This window comes from Eptatretus burgeri, chromosome 7 (genome assembly GCF_056783735.1).
Source record: "Eptatretus burgeri isolate ZD-2024b chromosome 7, Ebu_testis_v1, whole genome shotgun sequence".
Classification (NCBI taxonomy): Eukaryota; Metazoa; Chordata; class Myxini; order Myxiniformes; family Myxinidae; genus Eptatretus; species Eptatretus burgeri.
In genome coordinates, this window is record NC_140967.1 from 108,168,164 (window position 1) to 108,187,168 (window position 19,005).

The 19,005-nt window shown below is 44.7% G+C and overlaps 1 protein-coding gene across 3 annotated transcripts in view; it reads right to left on the reverse strand.

Annotated features, from left to right (window-relative positions):
* SUPT16H (SPT16 homolog, facilitates chromatin remodeling subunit) overlaps positions 1–19,005 on the reverse strand; it is a 91,749-nt gene that overhangs the window by 36,872 nt on the left and 35,872 nt on the right. For all 3 annotated transcript variants that reach the window (XM_085890235.1, XM_085890234.1, XM_085890233.1), the window contains exons 8-15: positions 16,450–16,540; positions 16,247–16,320; positions 16,026–16,138; positions 9,132–9,197; positions 8,860–8,958; positions 8,366–8,481; positions 7,242–7,395; positions 4,523–4,650 (exon numbers count right to left, since the gene is read on the reverse strand). In XM_085890235.1, coding sequence (XP_085746361.1) covers positions 4,523–4,650; positions 7,242–7,395; positions 8,366–8,481; positions 8,860–8,958; positions 9,132–9,197; positions 16,026–16,138; positions 16,247–16,320; positions 16,450–16,540 — 841 coding nt within the window. The remainder of the gene's footprint in view (positions 1–4,522; positions 4,651–7,241; positions 7,396–8,365; positions 8,482–8,859; positions 8,959–9,131; positions 9,198–16,025; positions 16,139–16,246; positions 16,321–16,449; positions 16,541–19,005) is intronic.

Sequence of the window (19,005 nt, forward strand, 5' to 3'; positions counted from 1 at the left end):
TATATATATATATATATATATATATATATATATATATATAAAATATATATATATGTATGTATACGTACATATACATACACACATACACACAACGAGAGGAATGAGAAAGGGCAAATGGTGGTAGAGTTTGCAAAAAGAATGGAAATGGCAGTGGTAAATACGTATTTCAAGAAGAAGGAGGAACACAGGGTGACGTACAAGAGTGGAGGAAAGTGCACACAGGTGGATTACATCTTCAGCAGGAGATGCAACCTGAAAGAGATTAGAAACTGTAAGGTGGTGGCAGGGGAGAGTGTAGCTCGACAGCATTGATTGGTGGTCTGAAGGATGATTTTGGAGGTGAGGTTGAGGAAGAGAGTGAGGGCTGAACCAAGGACCAGATGATGGAAGCTGAAGGAGGAGGACTGTTGCGTGGAATTTAGGGAGGAGGCGAGGCAGGTGTTGGAAGGTGGTAAAGATGGGTGGGATGATTGGGCAACTACAGCAGAAGTGGTGAGGGAGATAGCTGGGAAGGTACTTGGTGTGACATCTGGACAGAAGAAGGAAGATAAGGAGACTTGTTGGTGGAACAAGGAAGTACAGGAAAGTATAAGGAAGAAGGGGTTGGCGAAAAAGAAGTGGGATAGTCAGAGAGATGAAGAAAGTAGGCAGGAGTACAAGGAGTGGCGGCGCAAGGCAAAGAGAGAGGTGGCAAAGGCTAAGGAAAAGGAATATGACGAGCTGTATGAGAAGTTGGATACAAAAGAAGGGGAAAAGGATTTATACCGATTGGCAAGACAGAGGGACCGAGCTGGGAAGGATGTGCTGCATGTTCGGGTGACAAAGGATGCAGATGGGAATGTGCTGACGAGCGAGTAGAGTGTTTTGATGTGGATGGAGTACTTTGAGGAGCTGATGAATGAAGAAAATGAGAGAGAGAAGGTTGGAAGAGGTGGAGATAGTGAATCAGGAAGTGGGGTGGATTAGTAAGGATGAAGTGAGGACTGCTATGAAGAGGATGAAGAGTGGAAAGGCGGTTGGCCCAGATGGTATACCAGTGGAGGCATGGAAGTGTTTAGGAGAAATAGCAGTGGGGTTTCTAACCAGATTGTTTAATAAAATCTTGGAAAGTGAGAGGATGCCGGAGGAGTGGACATGAAGTGTACTGGTTCCGATTTTCAAGAACAAGGGTGATGTGCAGAGCTGTGGAAATTACAGAGGGATAAGTTAAGCCATACCATGAAGTTATGGGAGAGAGTCGTGGAAGCAAGGTTGAGAGGAGAGGTGATGATTTGTGAGCAGCAATATGGGTTTATGCCAGGAAAGAGCACCACTGATGCGATGTTTTCTTTGAGAATGTTGATGGAGAAGTATAGGGAAGGCCAGAAGGAGTTACATTGTGTGTTTGTGGATTGAGAGAAAGCTTATGATGGGGTGCCAAGAGAGGAGTTGTGGTATTGTATGAGGAAGTCGGGAGTGGAGAAGTATGTGAGGATTGTGCAGGATATGTATGAGGACAGTGTGACAGTGGTGAGGTGTGCGGTAGGAATGACGGACCGGTTTAAGGTAAAAGTGGGATTGCACCAAGGATCGACTCTGAGCCCTTTCCTGTTTGCAATGGTGATGGACAGGTTGATGGACGAGATCAGACTGGAGTCTCCATGGACTATGATGTTCGCGGATGACATTATGATCTGTAGGGAGAGTAGGGAGCAGGCTGAGGCGAGCCTCGAGAGGTGGAGGTACGCACTGGAGAGAAGGGGAATGATAGTCAGTAGGAGTAAGACGGAATACATGTGCGTAAATGAGAGGGAGGGTGGTGGTATGGTGCGGTTGCAAGGAGTTGAGGTGGGGAAGGTGGATGGGTTTAAATACTTGGGATCAACTGTCCAAAGTAACGGGGAGTGTGGTAGAGAAGTGAAAAAGAGAGTGCAGGGAGGATGGAGTGGGTGGAGAAGAGTTGCAGGAGTGATTTGTGACAGAAGGGTAGCTGCAAGAGTGAAGGGGAAAGTATATAAGACGGTAGTGAGACCAGCTATGTTGTATGGTTTGGAGGCAATGGCGCTAACAAAAAGACAGGAAGCAGAACTGGAGGTGGCAGAGTTAAAGATGCTGCGATTCTCATTGGGAGTGACGAGGATGGACAGGATAAGGAATGAGTATATTAGAGGGACTGCGCAGGGAGGACGGTTTGGAGACAAAGTGAGAGAGGCGAGATTGAGATGGTTTGGACATGTGCACAGGAGGGAAGCGGAGTATATCGGGAGAAGGATGCTGAGGATGGAGCCGCGAGGTAGGAGAAGAGGAAGGCCAAAGAAGAGGTTCATGGATGCGGTGAGGGCGGACATGCGGGTGGTTGGAGTGTCAATGGAAGATGTGGAGGATAGAGCAAAATGGAGACGGATGATCCGCTGTGGAGACCCTTAACGGGAGCAGCCGAAAGAAGAAGAAGACACACACACGAAACCCTCCAATGCTCTGTGTTTTACTATCGCGGGTTTCTACCAATCCCGGGCAACCTATTGTGTTGAGATTCCGTTATCGCGGTTTTTGAGCTGAGGTGAGTCATCGTTTGTGTTCCAGACCTGAACAATTAGCTCCCATTAGGAGCAGTGTGGTGTTTCTCACGCACCGGTTATTAATGAGTCCAAATGTGAAGCAATGGACAAAGTTAATTGTGCCAAAAGGCAGAGAAAGGTTATAACGTTGGGCGAAAAGATCAAGTTGCTGCATCGGATGGCTCGAGGAGAAAATGCAGCATCTGTACGGGGTCAATGATTGCAGGTAGAACCTTCCCCAATTGTACTCTTTCCTCATTTGTAAACCTTCATTATCCTTCAAACCTAATTCCCAATCGTTCATTTTCCAACTCCGCATTCGAACCTTGTTGCCAAAACACGAGATTTCCGACTCCCGGATTCAAACCCCCATTCTCAAACGCATTCTCCTGCACAGCTCATGAAACAAATCGAGGCGAAGGGATTTGTAATGGAACAGGTTTTTAACACCAATGAGACGGAAGATGATGTCTTCTCATACCTTGGTCCCCAAGCAGGGAAAAATCGTGGTTCAAGGTCAGGTGATTTAAGGATCCTGTTACCCTTCTCTGTTGCGGGTCATGCTGCAGGCGCCTTCGTCGTAAAACTAATGCTGCTTTTCATTCACTGAATCACCTTCCCCACTGACCCTTCCCCCGCTCCTCTCCACCCTACTACACCCCTCATCCATCAGCATCATCATCCCAAGCAAAATCTTGTGGTTTCTATTCACGGCAGAGTGCAAATGCCCCCATTCACAGAGCACATGTGGTCATCCATTGGCTCCATGAGCATGACACTGGTGTTATTCATATGTCATGGCATTCTCAGTCACTAGATCTGAACCCAATCGAGCGCTTGTGGGATATTCTAGAACGACGCCAGACACAGCGTTTTCCACCTCCATCAAACAGGTGGAGTTGATTGACTTTCTCGTGGAAGAATGGTGCCGCATCCCTCCAGCAGAATTCCACACCACGATGGTGGACTCTATGCCAGGACACATATCGGCCGTACTCGAGCATATGGTGGCCCAATGACCTAGTAAGTGACTTTGCATTGGCGTTTCCATTTTTTTGTCCATGACCTGCACATTACCTTTACATAAGTGGACCTTCAAAGAGGTTACCTTTAACTTGTGCTGATTTTCAACAGGTGCTTCAGTAGGTAACTGCCACGCTTCCCACCAACCATGAGCACGTGCTTGCAAGTTAGTTTACAGGATAAAAGTTAACAATTGTATAACAAACTAGTCACAGTCACCACAACTGCTACTCGTAAAACGTAAACACTCGACTCCTGGCTGTGCAGGTTCCAAGCCAGCAATAATGGAGCATTACCACACAAATTCATCAAGACGTGCTCATGAAAGAAATGTACCAGTTGGCCCTGGAATTATGGCACAAATGGCACCACAATGCCACAGCAAGGGAACGAGCTACCAGGAGGCACTGGTATTACCTGAACTTATGAGGAGGCCCCGCATTAATGGCACCATTCTACATCCACGAGCGAACGAGCTCACGAGCGAACATTTTGGATAATTACCAGTAGGCTGCCGTATTACGGCATAAATGGCACATCAAGTGCAGCAATGTCACCACGAGCTGGAGAGAAAACGAGCTCACATTTTGGAGGAAATGTACCAGTAGGCCCCGTTATTACTGCACAAAGGGCACTGCAAAGCTACCACAACCTAGCGATGGAATTGAGCTCAAATTTTGGAGAGAATTTACCAAGAGGCTCCGATATTACCGCAGGAATGGCACCGCTATATCACCACGAGATGGAGAGGGAATGAGCTCGCATTTTGGAAGAAACGTACCAGAAGACCCCATTGCCTCGTAGCATTAACGCCAAGAAGTGAGTTTATATTCCGTTGTCATTCTGTGCTTGTGGCTCACGTGATGCACACGTGTACTCAAACCCCTCAATGAGAGTCAGTATTAAAACAACAATAACAAATAAAAACAGATAATGTCCCGGTTAGTGTGCGAATATCTCACATCTCTTTGACAAAAGTGGCGTCGGGATTCGGGAAGATGTTGCCATCATTCCGTCCCAGCGAGCTTCCAGGGCAGAAGAAATTCAAGCGCAGGTACGTGTAGTCTCCCTCCACAGACATGCTGATGTTCTGCTCACGGCATGGGGCACACATGATGTACACATGCAATACGGATCGGCAATTTGTGAGCTTCAAACAGATGTTGGAGCTTGTTTATGCATCAAGTACAGTGAATAAAATAATCAGGGAAGCAGTAAGGAAGGACAAATATGTGATCATACAGGACTCGGCGAACAGGGCTCTTCTTCGTTTCATGAGCTGCTGTGCAGTGTTAGTGTAACCAGCCCCTCCAGTGTCTTCCTTCTTTCTCCTCCCCCTTCCTTTACTCGAGGTCATTCTTACTTTCGTCGATTTACCCTCCAAGTGTCCTCTCTGCCCTGAGTGGTATTGCAGCATTTCTACACTTTGTGCACTGTAGGATAACTGTTCCATGAGCCTCGACTTTACATTAAAAGAGGAGTATTAAAATTCCTTAAACAGGGAAGCAGTGAGGTCACATGGGAATCCATTGACACATTGAGCGTTTCAAGGATGGCATGGCAACTATGGGAGATTTAACGACTTGCCTTTATTATTTTACTTAAAAATAAGATACAAATTATTTCAAGGAGCCCTCACTATGGTGGTGTTGACAAGGTCATGCTTTCAGACACAGGTATGTATCTGGCAGCACATCATCTCGTCCCTGAGTTTGTACTTTATCGAAGGGAATTCTTGCAGTGGAAATATCTTAAACTTGAGATATTTCCTTTTCAAAGTCGAACTTCTGTTTCCGTGTGAACATTACTGAGCCTTATCTTCTTCACTAACCAATCAAAAAAAGAAAATTTCATCTGCTTGGTTGAACAAATTGGAACATATTTCGTTGATCCTTCACAAATGCCACAGCACGCAAAACAAAGCCTTCAAGCCAATTAACAATCATACTTCGCAACACCATCGGTCCATTCTCAGAATCGCACAACGCCATTGACTGCAGAACTCTATTTTCAAAATAGGCCTCATTTGTACTGTCAAAGCAATCTCATGGTTATTGTTAACCAAGAGAGGGGACGTTAGCCTGTCCGGCAGTGACCTTTACTTGCCAGGGCCATCAGGCAACCATAATGTTAAGCGTGGTCATGCAAAATGAACTACACCAGAGCAGTCTTACTCAGCTTGATGCGGTAGAAACCAAAGCCTTTCAGACAATTGGAATCTCCTACAATGAAGCAGAGTCCATGAGCTTGTCACTTTCCCATCACAGACAGGTCGGTGGTCTCTCTGTCTTCCACCGCCTCATTTCTGGTCTTGTACCCTCTGCTCTTTCCACGCTTTGTCCCCGCCCCCAGCTTACTACAGGCTGCACATGGTCCATCATAAACCCCCTTCTGGTGAAAATCCAAAACTCCAGAATCACTTCTCACCTCCACTCGTTTGTTCAACTTTTTCCCCCAATCTGTGGAACGGACTTCCACATTCTCATCAATCTCATTCTTCCCTGCTCACCACTATCTAATATCATCCCCCATCCAAAACCATAATCATTTCTACCTCCGTTAGCTTCGCCCAACCTCCAAATTTAGTTTTTCCTTCCTGAGAGTTTATTTCTGTGCACATCTTGCCCACCCCCTCATTTGTCCAAGTCTCCATCGATTTTGTCCTTCATCCCTGCTCGTGTTTCTCCCCTCTTTCGACGCATTTTGTTCTGTTGCATCCTGCTCCATTCAGTTATAGCTTTTACATGAGCCTTGACTTTGAAAACAAGAAATAAGTAAAAATGTGTGTAAAAAAAATGTATACATATATATGAAAATTGATGCTTGTGACCTTTTAACCTATTGACCGAAAAACAGACTTCCAGCTTGAAACTACCACTACTATGTGGTGAAGTTTCGTGAAGATCAGTTTCAAACTGTGACTTGCAGGTGATTGAGAGACCGGCAGACAGACCAGACCAACCGATATCCTTGAGAATCTTTGATTTCACAAGTAATGACACACTATGTGGAAACATTGAAGAAACAAGTTATTGGTTCACGAGTCAGTAAGTGATCACTATATTCGCTCCGTAGGTTTTGATCCGATCTTGATAAAATTAGGGTGCGAGGTTTGTATCATGATCTAGTTGTGTTTTCCGGAGAATGGGCATGCTGCGCCCATTATGGGCAGAGCCACGCCCAAAAAACGTGTTTTTAGGGGGTAGCCGGTTTCAAGTTACATCTTCTCCGAGGGAGTTTGTCGAATCTGGCAGGGGTTTCGGTATTTGGTTAGCCCAATGGCACCTGCATAGCCCCACGGAGCTCGATTTTTCATTTTCGTCCCAAAGTCAAGGTCACAAGGTCACAAAATTAGAAAATGTCAAAAAAAAAAATCAATAAATTGGGCATCGAGCTCCTCGGGTTTTCATCTGTTTCGAATGAAAGTTGGTATGCAAGTAGTGCTCTTCGAGTACCACAACTTTCATCATTTACGTTTTTCTCAGTTATGGTTCTTGTATGTGCTTGTTTGTGCATTAACATAATTATATACAATACTAGGTGTGTGGAGGTGTAAACCACCATGTATAACCATCAGATTCACTAAAGATTCATATAAGATTCACTAAAGTACGTGATCGAGTAAATGGTGTCATTTGGCGAGCACCAAAAAAAAACACGTTTTCAAATGTGGGACAAAACCTTGATAGTGGCGATGTGGAAAGGCGTGGATATGCCAAAGATAGGCAGTATGATGGTCTCGTACTTCTTGTCAATGAAAATCTTCATCTCACGAATGTCTGCCTCCTTGGGCATGAGCAAAGAGCTTTTATAAGATATGTTGGACTTCCGAGTCCTGTTTGAGGGCAGACAGACCATAAATATCAACCTTCACACGTGGAACAGCTCGGATCATTTCAACTACCGGCAAACGAGCATTACCATCGGTTTCCTCTCTTAATCAGAACAAAACGAAATCCATTATTAACTTCCTGGATCCAAACCGAGGAATCAATTCAACTACCGCTAAAGGAGCACCACCCTCAGATACCTTTCGTAATCAGAACAAAGGTAATAATTGCATTAACTTCATGAAACCAAAGTACTCATCTGTTTAACAGTCTTTAGAATGATGCTGATAAGAATTAAAATGTCTCGGTGACTAGTTCATCAAAATTGATCACAGGTCGTATCGAACGTGTCCTTGTGATAAATATAAAAAAATGATCGTTTTTACAGCCATTTTTCCCTGCTGTGCAGGGGTTGGCTTTTTTTCTTGAGGCAATGTTTTTATGGCCGGATGCCCTTCCTGACGCCAACCCTGGTCGCCTCTTACGACACACAGGGATATGGTACACCTATTCTAACCGGGGTATACACCGGGACCAGTACACTGGTACTCATTTCGCCGACCTCGGAAGGATGACAGGCTGAGTCAACCCCCTGGTGTTAATTCAGCAGCCAACGGGGCTTGAACTCAGGACCCTGGGATCCCAAGCCACCACCCTAACCACGAAGCCAACACCAGGCTCTGTGTCCTTGTGATGTTAAACGTAAACGAGATTCGATGACGACGTCGATGTTGATCGGGAGCAAATTTTGCTCGATTTACTTTGAGATCACCTTTATCAAATAACATTCTTACTGAACGTATGCAATTTGAGGCGTTAACCAATCAAATCAGAAGTATGAGCTGGTAGGAAGAGCACGTTAAAAACGAACAAGGTGCACAGGTACTTAAAAGCTCGACAGACAGGAGTGTTGACAAGTGCACGATTATATATGTTGCATTGACCATCTTCAGGGAGATTCCCAGCGAAGCTCACTTGTTCTTGTGCTGTTCTCCTTTCTGTTCAGTGAGTCGACGTTTTGCCTCCTCATTCATCTGCTTTGCCAGTTCCTTCTGATGGGATCGGCGTTTCTCTTCAGAAGTCATTTCGCTCTGTCAGACACAATATTCCAAAAAAATCCAGTGGAAAATTGCCATCATTATTTCACCGTTCGATTACTATCACTAATTGCTCGTATGAAGCACATCTTGCAAGGACAAAGGAAAAGTCGGACGGACAACACGACTGTGCTAGTAATACAGAAGAGCGTTCGACACGATGGCCATGGAGATGACAAAGATCAATTAAATTTGAACATGGAAGATATTCAACCTTTTTTTGATACAACCTGCATTATATGAATAAAGCTCGACGAGATACTCACAGGGATACTCACAAAACCTCTAAACGAGTACTGTACGCGAAAAGTAGACGAGCTAAGCAAGTCGGTAAAACGGTGTTTAAACAGGTGGTGTCGTTTGCGGGGTTACCCGAGTCCTCTCCGAAAGCAGGCTGCCCTTGGTTCCACGTCCCAGCAAGTCCTGCTGCTTATTGTGACTTGGTTCATCCTCTTCGTCTTCGTCTTCATTCTGAAAGGGCCAAGGAGAGGAATAAATGTGATTACAAATTAATCAGGTAAAAGTAATCACTGCAGTCGCTCAGTGATCTCATACAATTCATTCTCATACTCACACTCACACTCACTCTCTCTCTCTACGTCCGAAACACGAGGACCACCAGGGAAAAAGTTGACCCCACTCACTTTCAGGAAAATACCAATGTTTTTCGCCTTCTTTTTCACGGCTGTAAGCACCTGAGCCTGGCCATCCTGAAGAAGAAGGTAACGAAGAAAATAACAACCACTGCCCACAGTAAATGTGCTCATTTACAGACAATCAATTCAGGGAGACTTGGAGGGCAAGCAACTTACACTTCAGACCCAAGATATTTAAACTTTGTTGATAACATTTCATGGTTCAAGCAGTTTCACATATGATTAGGCATCAGCCTAACCCGAATCAATCAAACAAAGCCGTTAGCGTAAAATAATGAAATTTCAGTTTTGAATTTTTTTTTTTTGCTCAATTGCAGTTTAACAACGCTGATCATAAGAAACTGAGGGATAGTGAAGAAGAAAAGGAAGGAACAAGAAAAATAAATAAACAAATCGAGAAAGAGTGAAAATCTTCATCCATAATCTAGTGCCCAACTGTGTCTGCGGACGTCCTCCTGTAGTGGGGTTACTTCTTATTAGGAGGTTAGTGGCAGGATTTGCACTCCGGCCACCGTAAAATCCTTCATTACACAAAACATTCTCGAAGCATAAAAACACCTGAAAACCCACTCCGTGCGAGTACCTCCTGTGCAGCTTCCCTTCGCAGGGCAGCTCACCGGATGATGGGATTGGGGCAAAGCCTTCGGGACCCCCAATCTTTGATGACAGGAGGGAAATCATGGGGTAACATTCCCGGGTCAGATTGCAGGAGTGTGTGTCGGAGTGGTGCTGAGGTGTCGTCCACCAGACGGCGATCTCCTTGGGTTAACCTGAGGCAGTCCCTTCGGGGGGGTGCCTGGAATGTCCTATCCCTAAGAGAGGATGATCACCTGTCTCTGTTATCATCTGAGCTCAAGCGTTTGCACATCGGTATTGCAGCACTCTCTGAAGTTCAGAGACCAGATTGCGGCGAGATCATGGTGGGTGGTTACACCTACTATTGGTCTGGTCGCTCTGATGGTTACCATGCCCAAGGAGTTTCTGCAGCTGTGTCCAACAAGCTGACTCCAATGATAAATGAGGTAACACCGGTCAACGAGCGTATTATGAGACGAAGGATTCGTCACTCCTTAAGGCCCGGTCACACCTTGACGTTTTAGCCAGCAATGGCAACGTATTAAAATTTATGTAAAACGCTGGCTTACGTTGAACTTTTGATGTTTTTTTTAAAGATTCGAACGTATTCATAGCGACTTGGTCTTATGTATAACGCATTGGTAACGGACACAGAACGTTTCGTTGTGTTATAGATAACTTATACCATTGAATGCTGAACCTGTTGTCGACCTACACAACCGATACCAACAATAGTCTAAATTAGGCATAGCGCGTTGCACGCATCGCCGACGATGTCGTGACGTAGCCTATTAAAAGGCTGACGCACAACGATTCGAATCATAACTGCCGTAGAAATGGAAGTGACAACATCGCGGTCACACCTTGGCGATCTTGCCAGCGTATGCTGACCTAAGAAAAATGTGTCGAAAACGTTGGGGCACGTCAAATACGGTATGAGTAAGTTTGGTATACGTGAGTAGAACGCTAAAGTACGCTAACATACGTCGTAGTAAGTAGAGTACGTCAAGAAATTTTAAAAACATGTTCAAAATTTTACGACGTACTCGGCGTATGACACACGTTCCGCATGCGATGGGGATAAGTTTTACACACGATATGTGGATGCTTACACACGTCCACAAAGGCTACTTATAAGCTACTCATAAGTCGAAACACGTCACGGTAATGTCTTTTTTACGCGAAACTTATTTCTAACTTATGTTTGACGTGCTTTGAACCAATTCTTTATGTAGTCCCAACACACATCGACGTATGTAGACGTATTCCAATGACGTCTTCCGGTCGACAAAAAAAATTAATGAACGTGTTTCTAGCTTACAACTGCCATATAAAGACGTGTTCCCAGCGGTTTTGGGAATTGGTATATAAAAATGCTGCTCATAAAAGGGGAACCCAACAGTGTTTTCGAGTCCTTTTTGAGTTGATGTCCATGTCAGCAGTAACAGTATCAGTATCAGTATTAGTAGTAGTTTGTTCATGTTGGCAGTAGTAGGTGAGTGTGAGGGGGAGGGTGTGGGTTATGATGGATCGTCCTTGCGTCCGCGTGTCCACGGGTAGGAGATATCTTTTCACCATTGTTCGAAGTTCTTCGCGGCTAATTTTTTTATGGGGCTTTTTCAACAATGAGCTATAGCTTGTTTTTACGATTTAGGTCTATTCATAACGTGTTGGACAAATGCACAATGAACTAATAATGTGCATAGAGCGCTTTGATTACTTATAGATATGATATACCAACGAATAATTATCGTGAAGCCGGCATTCACAAACTATGCCCAACGATAGCCTAACTTATCCATATCGTGCGGCAGTTTATCTTTGCCGGTGACGTAGGGTTTGCTATTCATAGGCTGCCACTCAACGATTTAAATGGCTGCATCTCCACTATTGAAAGTAGAAGCTTGCGCTCAACAATTGGATTTTTTTTTTACACTCCAACGACTTTTAAAAGGTACCACTCAGCTATTTTCATTGTTTGCAATGAACGATTTAAATTGCTGTCACTCGCATTTGTTTTTTGACGCTGGGGTTTTGAAATTTGAAGCGTTTCTTCTGAACATGTTAAAACGCTCAAACTCGACTATTTTAAATAGACGCTGCCGATGGACAATTGGAATCATAGCCAAGCTAGACATCGAAGTGTGAACATCCTCGTCATGCCGAAGAAAAGTTTGAAGAATGCTGCAAATAAGTGTCCTGGCTATGGCCGTGGACGCTGACGCAAGGACGATCCATTATACCGACGTCTTTCAGCCTATGAGTACCTTAAAAGTAACGTCTGTCGATGTGTGGCAACGATCGCGTAACGTGCCAACAACACGTTAATCATAGGTTAGAAATAGGTTTCGGGTACGCTAAACATTACCTCGGCGTGTCTCAACTTATGATTAACTTACAAGTAGCATGTGTTGACGTCTGTCAACGATCGCAGACCGTGCATACAACTTGTGGCCAGCGTAGCGGAACGTGTGAGTCATACGCCGGCATAGTCGTGAAATTTCAAGCATGAAAAAATTTGAGGACAACCAAAAAGTACAACGTTTAAAGCCAGCGTACAACGACGTATGGCAGTGTTTTTCAGCATGCTCTCAATGTTATCAAAACTTACCCATAACGTATTCAACGTGTGCCAGCGTTTTAGAATTTTTTTTTCAAAAATCGGCATACATTGGCTAAAACGTCAAGGTGTGACCGGGCCTTTAGGTGTCATTTCCCTGGTCGCTGTTTATGCTCCAACTGAGGCGAGTTATCTCACCGTGAAGGATGCATTCTACGCCACGCTCGAGTCTGTGGTTAATCAGTGCCCCAAGTGAGATACACTTCTAGTCTTGGGGGATTTCAATGCATCGACTGAAACTGATAGGGATGGTTATGAGATGTGTGTTGGTCCCAATGGGTCTGGAACTGTGAACCAGAATAGCACGAAGTTCCTTGACTTTGCAAGAAGTCATGAACTTAGGGTGGCCGGTTCATGGTTTCAGCACCCACAAGTTCATCGCTGGACTTACTATTCCAACACTGGCGGTGTGGCAAAGGAGATTGACCATGTCCTCGTTGATGGTCGCTGGAAGATGATCCAGAACTTCAGGGTCTACCGGAGTGCTCAGTTCCTCAATAATGACCACGGCTTTTTGTATCAACTGTTAAGTTGCACCTTACATCCAGGAGAATGGTACCATCCCAGCCTAGGCTGGATGTTGGCAAGCTCAGGGATGAGAGGGCAGCTGAGGAGTTTGCGAACAGGCTGAGTGGTGATTTGGGGTGTCTGGATGCTTTCTTGAAGAGTCATGGAGTGCCTTCAAGATCACCGTCCTTGATGTTGCCCGGTGGATGTCATGGAACTCACCGGAGGGCGAAGAAGAATTTTGTCTCTCAAGGGACAATGGATACCATTGACCAGAGTCGCAGGGCCAGGCTGAATGGCAGAGCTGAGCTGTTCAGAGAGCTGAGGCGTAAAACTGTACGTGCACTAAGGGTGGACAAAGAGGCCAATGTGCGAGGAATCTGTGAGGGGGTAGAGCATCACCTGTGGTCAAGTGATTCTCATCCTGCTTGCAGGGGAATTCGCACATTGCGTTCATCCAAGCCCACCCCTCGGTGTTGCAGTTAGAGCAGAGAGTGGTAGGCTCTTGACAGAGGAGTCTGAAGTGAAGGCCCGCTGGGCCGGTTAATTTGAGCGGTTGTACCAGGCTGATCCAGCACCTGTCGAGTTGGACGTCAAGAGTGTTACAATCCCTGTTGCTGACCCTCCAATCAACTGTGGTCCACCTTCGCTTGTGGAAACATGGGCTGCGGTGAACCGGTTGAAATGGGGTAAAGCTCCATGGACCTGTGGCATTCATGCTGAACTTCTCAAGGCTGGTGGAAATGCTGCACGTGTCATTGCATGCAGTTCTGTGCTCTGCCTGGAACACAGGCATCATCCCAACTTACTGGAAGAGGGGCCTTGTTGTCCCTCTCTGGAAAGGGAAGGGTGATCACCAAGACTGCAACAACTACCGAGAGGTAACGCTGCTCTCAGTGCCGGGCAAGGTCTTTGCTCGGATAATTCTTGATAGGGTTCGCCACCATCTGCTTGAGCACCAGTGTCCAGAGCAATCAGGCTTCACACCAAAGAGGTCAACGATTGGCTGTATTCTTGCTCATCGGGTCTTCACCGAACGCAGGCGAGAGTTTCAGCAGGGGCTGCTTGCAGCTCATGTCAATCTCTGTAAAGTGTTTGATTCAGTGAATCGGGATGCCCTCTGAATGATTCTTGGTCTTTGTGGGGTGCCACCAAAACTGATCGATCTGATGTCTGAACTCTACTCTGGTACTGAGAGTACTGCGAGATGTGGGGGTACCATCTCTGACTTATTTCCCGTTGTTACTCGAGTTTGTCAGGGGTGTGTACTGGCCCCCACACTTTTCAACACTTGTATGGACTGGATTCTGGGGAGGATGTTGGAGAGATCAAGCTGTGGTGTATCGTTTGGGAATGTCAAGATCTCTGACCTTGATTTCGCAGATGATGCAGTCATCTTTGCGGAGACTTTAGATATCCTTTTGGGGGCCCTCGAGGTGCTGAATGAGGAGTCGGAGCCACTGGGATTACACGTTTCCTGGATCAAAACTAAGATCCAGGCTTTCAATGACATCTTGGATGCTGCTGTCCTGTTGGTGCTTGTTTGTGGTGAGGATGATGAGGTCGTGGAGAGATTCACTTACCATGTCAGTGATGTTCATGTCTCTGCTGGTTGAGAGTCAGAGGTGAATAGACGTCTGGGTCAGGCCTGGGGAGTCATGGATTCATGGATCATGGGGTGTGGTGCTGCCGGTACCTGTGCGGGAGAACGAAAGTCCGAGTCTTGGGACCTTGGTGCTTCCAGTCTTGCTCTATGGATGTGAGACTTTGACTCCGACCAAGGATCTGAGACGGACACTTAATTCCTTTGGTACCAGGTCTCTTCGGAGAATCCTTGGCTATCTCTGGTCGGACTTTGTGTCCAATGAGCAGTTGTTGAGAGAGACTCAAATGAGATTTGTTACCTGCATAGTCCGTGAGCGTCAGCTGTGGATGTATGGACATGTGGCTTGTTTTCCTGACGCTGATCCTGCTCACCAGATTCTCTCAGCGAGGGAGTCTTGTGAATGGAGGAGGCCAATGGGCCGACCACGTGCCTCGTGGTTGCAGCAGGTTGATCGGCATCTCAAGGAGATGGGGATGGGCCAGGCATCCGCCTGGGGGATGGCCAGACGGAGGCCCCTGGAGTACCGGTGGAAAGTGGACGCAGCGACGCGCTGCTCTGGTGCATGCTCCCTCACCTGATGATTCTGCCCCAGGATGGATTAAACACCTGTGTGTATATATATATATATATATATATATATATATATATATATATATATATATATATATATATATATATATATATATATATATATATATATATATATATATATATATATTGGAGCAAGTGAATGTAAGCATGCAAGTATGTAAGTATGTGTGTATGTATACAAGTATTTAAGTGTGTGTGTGTGTGTGTGTGTGTGTGTATATGTCAGTATGTAAGTCGCTAAGTATATATATATATATATATATATATATATATATATATATATATATATATATATATATATATATATATATATATATATATATATATTCATATATATATATTCATATTTGCAAGTATGTATGTAAGTATGTATATAAGTATTTAAGTGTGGATGTGTGCATGTATATATGTAAGTATGCAAGTATGTATTACGCACGAATGATTACGTTATCCTGAAAATTTAAATCGGTAAAAAAAAACATCCAACTAAATGTTTAAAAGTAAACACGAGTTTTATCCGTCAAATCTATTAAAATATAAAAATCGAATTCAGCCAAAGTTAATGACTGCGATGTGTCACAAACTGTAATCAGTCATAAATGGTGTTGTGTACCTCAGCGTTAAATCAAGGAACCAAGTTATGTGGCTTTAACAACAAAGAACATCACATTGCACGATATTAACAGCATTTCCTCGAATGAATAACTTGTAAATCGTGGGGACGTGCGCAGCCAAAGGCTGAAGTCAGTGGATTTAATCCATGCATCATCGGTGAAAGGTTATTGGGGAATTCAAAGCAAGCTTCAGCGCCGTAAAATAATCAAAAACAAATGATTGTGCATTGAAACGGATCCCACCAGGTGCCACAAATAGGTGACATACTATTGCATGCATGATGAAGGAATCCGACACCTGAACGGACCAACAAATAAAACCGTCGTGGTCCGACTAGTAAAGGAAAAATCAATAGAAAACGCATTGCCTCGTTAACCAACACGGTGTCACCAAGAAAGAGCGCATATCTCTTTGTCTGCGGCGTTTTCCCATCTGCGTTTTCCAGATCCGACAGGCCAATGTTGATGCTGAACACCATCCCTGGAAAACACGAGGTGGTCAAACGTCGACGATGTGCATGCCGTGCTGTTTGCGCATTGAAAGGCAAAACTAACAGCACGTTTAAACAAGGCGACACAGTTACCATACCTTTCTTTGCCTTGCACTGGTTTTTAGCGTTAATCACCAAGGAACCTTCACGAAACTCGATCCCCATCGCAAATCTGGAGATGCAACAACTCGGTTAGGAAGAAATGCAAGAGAAAATATCCCAGAATGCAAAGCAAGTGTCCAACGCAGACGTCGTGACAATGTTGTCGGTGAATGCAAGGGTGCGGGATGGTGGAATTGACCCGAGGTTTTTGGTTATCTTGTCGGACAGTTCAGGCTTCGTTTGGTTGAGATGGTTTAGTACAGCTTGGTAAACGTCACACAGCTTTGCACCTAAAAGGAAGACCAACGAACAAGAGGTGAAAGAGCAAATCATATGAATACAGCCTCTATAAAATAATGCAGGTAAAAGCACAGACACGCTGCTGATCAGTGTCAGTATCTGTCCTTGGATTAAAAAAAAAAAATTGATTAAAATTGAAACAGATAAGGTGTTGGTAAAGGACCGTAACAGCTCCATTTTTTTAGGAACAAACACTGCCACAACTAACTAAGGCCTAATTTCACACCAATGCTAAACAAGTGTTACCTTTTCAACAACTCAAACAAACAAGCTCGTACACCTGTATGCTGGTTTCATCTGACGTGGCATCAAGATGTTTTTGTTACATTCTTAATAACATAACACATGTGGAATAAAAGCAACAGGTGTTTTAGTGGAGCAGAGAGTGTGCCAGTTTCCCCACAAGAACAAGCTAATGAGGTGAATCTCACACTTCAACATCACAAACACAGAGCACAACGACAACTGCACTCGAAACATCACTTACCTCCGCCAGGCTGAACAGAATACATTTTTTATCAACACCTGAACCAAAATCGAATCAATTTGTCCTTGTCGCACGCCAAAACTGCCCACCAAGTTACATCCGAATCCGTCCACAGCTGTTTGAAGTGTCATGCTATGGATTGTTTTTGGCCCCATCTCTTCATGGTGAAGAATCGCTTAAAAAAAAAAAAAATTCTCGGGTTTGGATATTCAACAAAATCGAACCAATTTGGCCGTGTCACACACCCAACCTGTCCAACAAGTTTCATCCAAATCAGTCCACAATGTTTTCAGATATCTGACGCTCAAACAAACAAACAAACAAACAAACAGCTAAGTGTAAAAGCTTAAACTCCATCCACCTTCGTTGGCTGAGATAAGAAATAAAGGAAACGACAAGTATCTGAAATGTATCCGAATTACAAATCGATACACTACTTCAACACATTCAAACTACATCACAATCCCCCAAACATTCAAACTACAACATCAGACATCCCCTAAATGATCAAACTACATCATCACACATCCCCCAAATTAGTGGTTCTCAAAGTGGTCCCTACCGCCCCCTAGTGGGCACTGGGAACTTTCAAGGGGCGTTCCAGACTCCACGAGTGGTAGGGGTGCGCTGGCAATGATTTGGGGAGCACTGGCGATTTAGAGCAGCGTGATAAGGAGCGCTCATTGGGCTTCCTGCAGTCTGAACAGGTTACCCGGCGCCATTCGGCAAATTGGCCATACAATGCCCGTTGTGGTCCTCTTTGTTTGCCGTGACACCGTCCAAAGAGAAATTAAAGACAGGCAATGGGACAGGTAGGCCTTTTTGTAAACAATGAACACTTTTTAAAATGTATTTATTCTGAAAATCATTAAGTTCTTCAAGCATATTACAGATTTGTTTACGAACAATGCAAGTCAGTGTTTTTTTTTATACACACATGGTATGAATACCATATACATGTGTTATGATCCGGCAGCGCAATTCCCAGTGAGGCGCGAGTACTGAGGCGGCGCGGCATTGTGTTTTAGGCGCGCGCTGTTGTAGCTACCGTTGGAAATGTGAAGAAAAATGTTTTTTGACACGCAGGGTGAAAATCGATGCGCGCGCTGACCAGAGACCGGAAATATATAATTATTGTTTGGCCTTATCACTGGTGTTAGTCTTTCGACATCTTGGCGTATTGATTTCGTCATTCAAAAAAGCTTCACGTCCGGTCGGCTTCAAGATGTCGGCCTCAAAGAAAAAGTGTCGTCAGTATTCCGTTGAATACATCAAGTATGGATTCATTCCATCCCTGACGAACACGCAGTTACCGATGTGTTTGTTGTGTGGCATCACGCTGTCCAATGAAGAAATGATACCATCTTGACTGAGCGAGCACCTGAGTAAAAAGCACAGTGATAAGGCTCGTGCAGAGGTCAGCTATTTCCAATCGCTGAAAGATAAATTTGAGAAGCGATCCATGGTAACGACAATGTTCAAAGCCAGCCAAAAGCTCGTCGATAAAGGACTGGAAGCGTCGTATAAGCTGTCATTGCTCATCGCCAGATCTAGAAAACCGTATTCAATCGGCGAACCGTTGATCAAACCGGCTGTTGAGGAAGTGAAAAAACTGTTATGGGCCAGGATCCGTATCCAGTTCTCTCGTCGATTGTGCTCAGCAATGATTCCGTGGCCAGGCGGATTGATGAAATGTCATCAGATGTAGAAGATAAGCTGTGTTGTGAGCTGAGAAGCACGCACTTCACCATCCAGCTGGATGAGTCCACCTTGCGTGACAGTGAAGCTCTGTTACTCTGCTACGTTCGCTTCATCCGTGATCAGGAAATGGTGGAAGAATTGTTGTTTGCCCGCTCTCTCCAGACCGATATGAAGGGTTCTTCCATCTTCCAAACGTTGGAGAAGTACTTTACTGATAAGAACATACCGATGGAGGACATTCTCGCTTGCGCCACGGACGGGACACCA